Source organism: Dipteris shenzhenensis, chromosome 18, assembly GCF_047967505.1.
Source record: "Dipteris shenzhenensis isolate YYH24624 ecotype China chromosome 18, Dip_SZ_1.0, whole genome shotgun sequence".
NCBI lineage: Eukaryota > Viridiplantae > Streptophyta > Polypodiopsida > Gleicheniales > Dipteridaceae > Dipteris > Dipteris shenzhenensis.
Genome location: NC_141613.1, coordinates 34,167,429 through 34,169,807, shown reverse-complemented (window position 1 = coordinate 34,169,807; position 2,379 = coordinate 34,167,429). Strand labels below are relative to the sequence as shown.

Genomic DNA, 2,379 nt, shown 5'->3' with positions numbered 1-2,379 from the left:
GTAATTTAAAATTACATTGTTAAAGTTTTCATATGTAGTACCTTCCCAATGCAACTGCAAAATTATAAATAAGGGAAGATAAGGAATATCGGCCTTGTTTATTTGCAAGCATCATAAGTGACACATTCACTCCCCTGCGAACTCTATTCTCTCTCTCTCTCTCTCTCTCTCTCTCCATGAAGCACATCTACATGAAGCCAAGGTGTGCACAAAATGGCCTAGATAACAATGATATTAAACATACAAGACACCATGAATGTAGGAGAATTCGAAGGCTAAGACATGATCTCTAGAGAGAGGATGGACTGATAATGCTAGAGAGAGGATGGACGAAGGGTAAAGCTGAAAGCATGAAGTGGCATAGTGATGAATACACGAGCGAGCTACGAGCACAAAAAGCAGCCAAACTAGGGAGGCTAGATTTAGCTGGATATCCTAGTAAGGAGGAGAGGGGCCAAGGGCAGAGAGCGGGACTTCGATGAAGGGCGACGAGAGATCTTCTTCTTCGTCGTCTTCGTCTTGAAGATGGTGAGCTCGAGCTTCGATAGCTAATTCCTCTGCAGGATATGCTTCGTAGTAGAGCTCGCCATGGCGATCAGCCTCCTCCTCTCCCAACATCTCTTCCTCTGGCTCTTCCTCCTCTTTCTCCTCAGGTGGTAGCTCCACCTTGATCTTGTTCGACTCGCTTCCCTCATTATATTGTTTTTCAGACCCGCCTTTTGATCCTGGCCCCGTTCCTCTTCCTCCTGCTCCTTCTGTCGACGCCACCTCCACGTCCATGAAGAGCTTCAGCAGCGTGGTGGCGGCTCTCCTGCCCCGCTTGGAGCCGTGGATGGAGACCTCATTGAGGCAGGAGGCGAGCGGCGTGCTCTCGGCGTGCGGGGCGAGGTGGGGCTGGGAGGCGAGGACGCGGAGGAGGGCGAGGACCCCTTTCTCCTGGGAGGTTAGGGAAGAGAGGGAGGGGATGAGGGACGCGAGGAGGGGGACACCAAGCGAGGAGGCGATGGAGGAAGATCCTTCGGGGTGGTGAGCGAGGAGGCCGAGGAGGGAAAGCGAGTCGTCAAGAAGAGGAGGAGGGGGAGGGGAGGAGGGGCAGAGGAGGGCGAGGAGGGCAGGGGCAGCACCGGTGCGAGCTGCGAGGGCTTTGTTGCCATCGTAGGCGAGGAGATGGAGCAAAGCTCGCAGGACATCTTGTTTTCCTCGCGAGGAAGCTAAGCTGAGAAGCGAAACGAGGCCTGCGATGCCGCCATAGATGCCAACGGGAGCTTTGTTTTGATCCACCTTCGCCAAGCACAGCAAAGCTCCGGCAGCTTTCTCCCTCCCTTGCACATTCTTCCCCTCGCGCACCACCTTCTGTGTTATCGGCTTCACCACCCCCATCTGCCCCAGCTCCTTCCTCAGCCCCTCGTTCATCAGTAAATGGAACAGTATAGCTGTCGCGTGCTCCTCTGCCTTCTCGTCCCCTTCCCCGTTCACCATCTCTATCAACTTCCTCATCGCCTCCTCGCTCTTCGCCAAGCAGTTCCGGTGCTCCACGTTCGTCTGCGTCAGTAGCCTCAGTAGCTCCGTAGCCTGCCTCCTCTCCTCCTCTTGCGCGCCCGTCAGGTCCTGGATCAGGACGTTCAGCAGCGGATTGGTCGACGTCGCAACCGCAGCCATCCTTCCCAATTCACTAGCTCGGTCTGGCTCGATCGTAATCCCGCAGATCTGGAGCGTCTACGTCCTCACCGCACTCCGTGAAGCACACACTCTTCAGCCGCCAAACTGTATGAGCAGATGAAGATGGATCTTGCTTCTTGCACAGCAACCAGAACGAATTGGCTCTTCGCTCGACCGTCTAGACAGTCACGCGCTTACGAGGCCCGCAGGATGTCGAGAGAAATCGTTGGGATAAAAGGAACTGCACATAGGGACAAGCACGTTCGGAGTTCTCCATGCACGTAAGTTGGAAACTTCGATGCTCAGCTCGTTTACGACAAACATATAGATCGAAATGACCGCAACTAACAAGTAAAATGTCACGTTCTTTCTCACTTGGCGAAACCGTGCTTTTTTGAGTTAGAACTTCGTTTACTCAATTTTAACCGTCGGTTTTTCCTCATTCAGCCGACCAGGACAAAAAGAATTTGTCCCGAAGCTGAGCCCGCATGCATGATGCATGCAAGGCCGTCGATCTTTAGAGCCTGTGCACACTCATTGGTTGGAGCACACATGGGGGCGCTATTGACCTGTTCACGCGCTCTAATCTGGAGGGCGAATCGATGTGCCCTCATGTCCCCACTTGGGCATCTTGGATTTTGAGGGTGCCAAAAATAGCACCCATGCGTGACTCGAGATGAGACCGGCGACACGCAAGCCAGTTGGGGGTAACGTTACAAG

The 2,379-nt window shown here is 53.6% G+C and overlaps 1 protein-coding gene across 1 annotated transcript; it reads right to left on the bottom strand.

Moving 5' to 3' along the window:
- Positions 1-435: 435 nt before the first annotated feature.
- LOC147891147 (U-box domain-containing protein 19-like) lies at positions 436-1,659 on the bottom strand. The gene has a single exon (XM_087389164.1). It carries the CDS (start codon positions 1,657-1,659, stop codon positions 436-438), a length of 1,224 nt encoding a protein of 407 aa, XP_087245290.1.
- Positions 1,660-2,379: the final 720 nt, after the last annotated feature.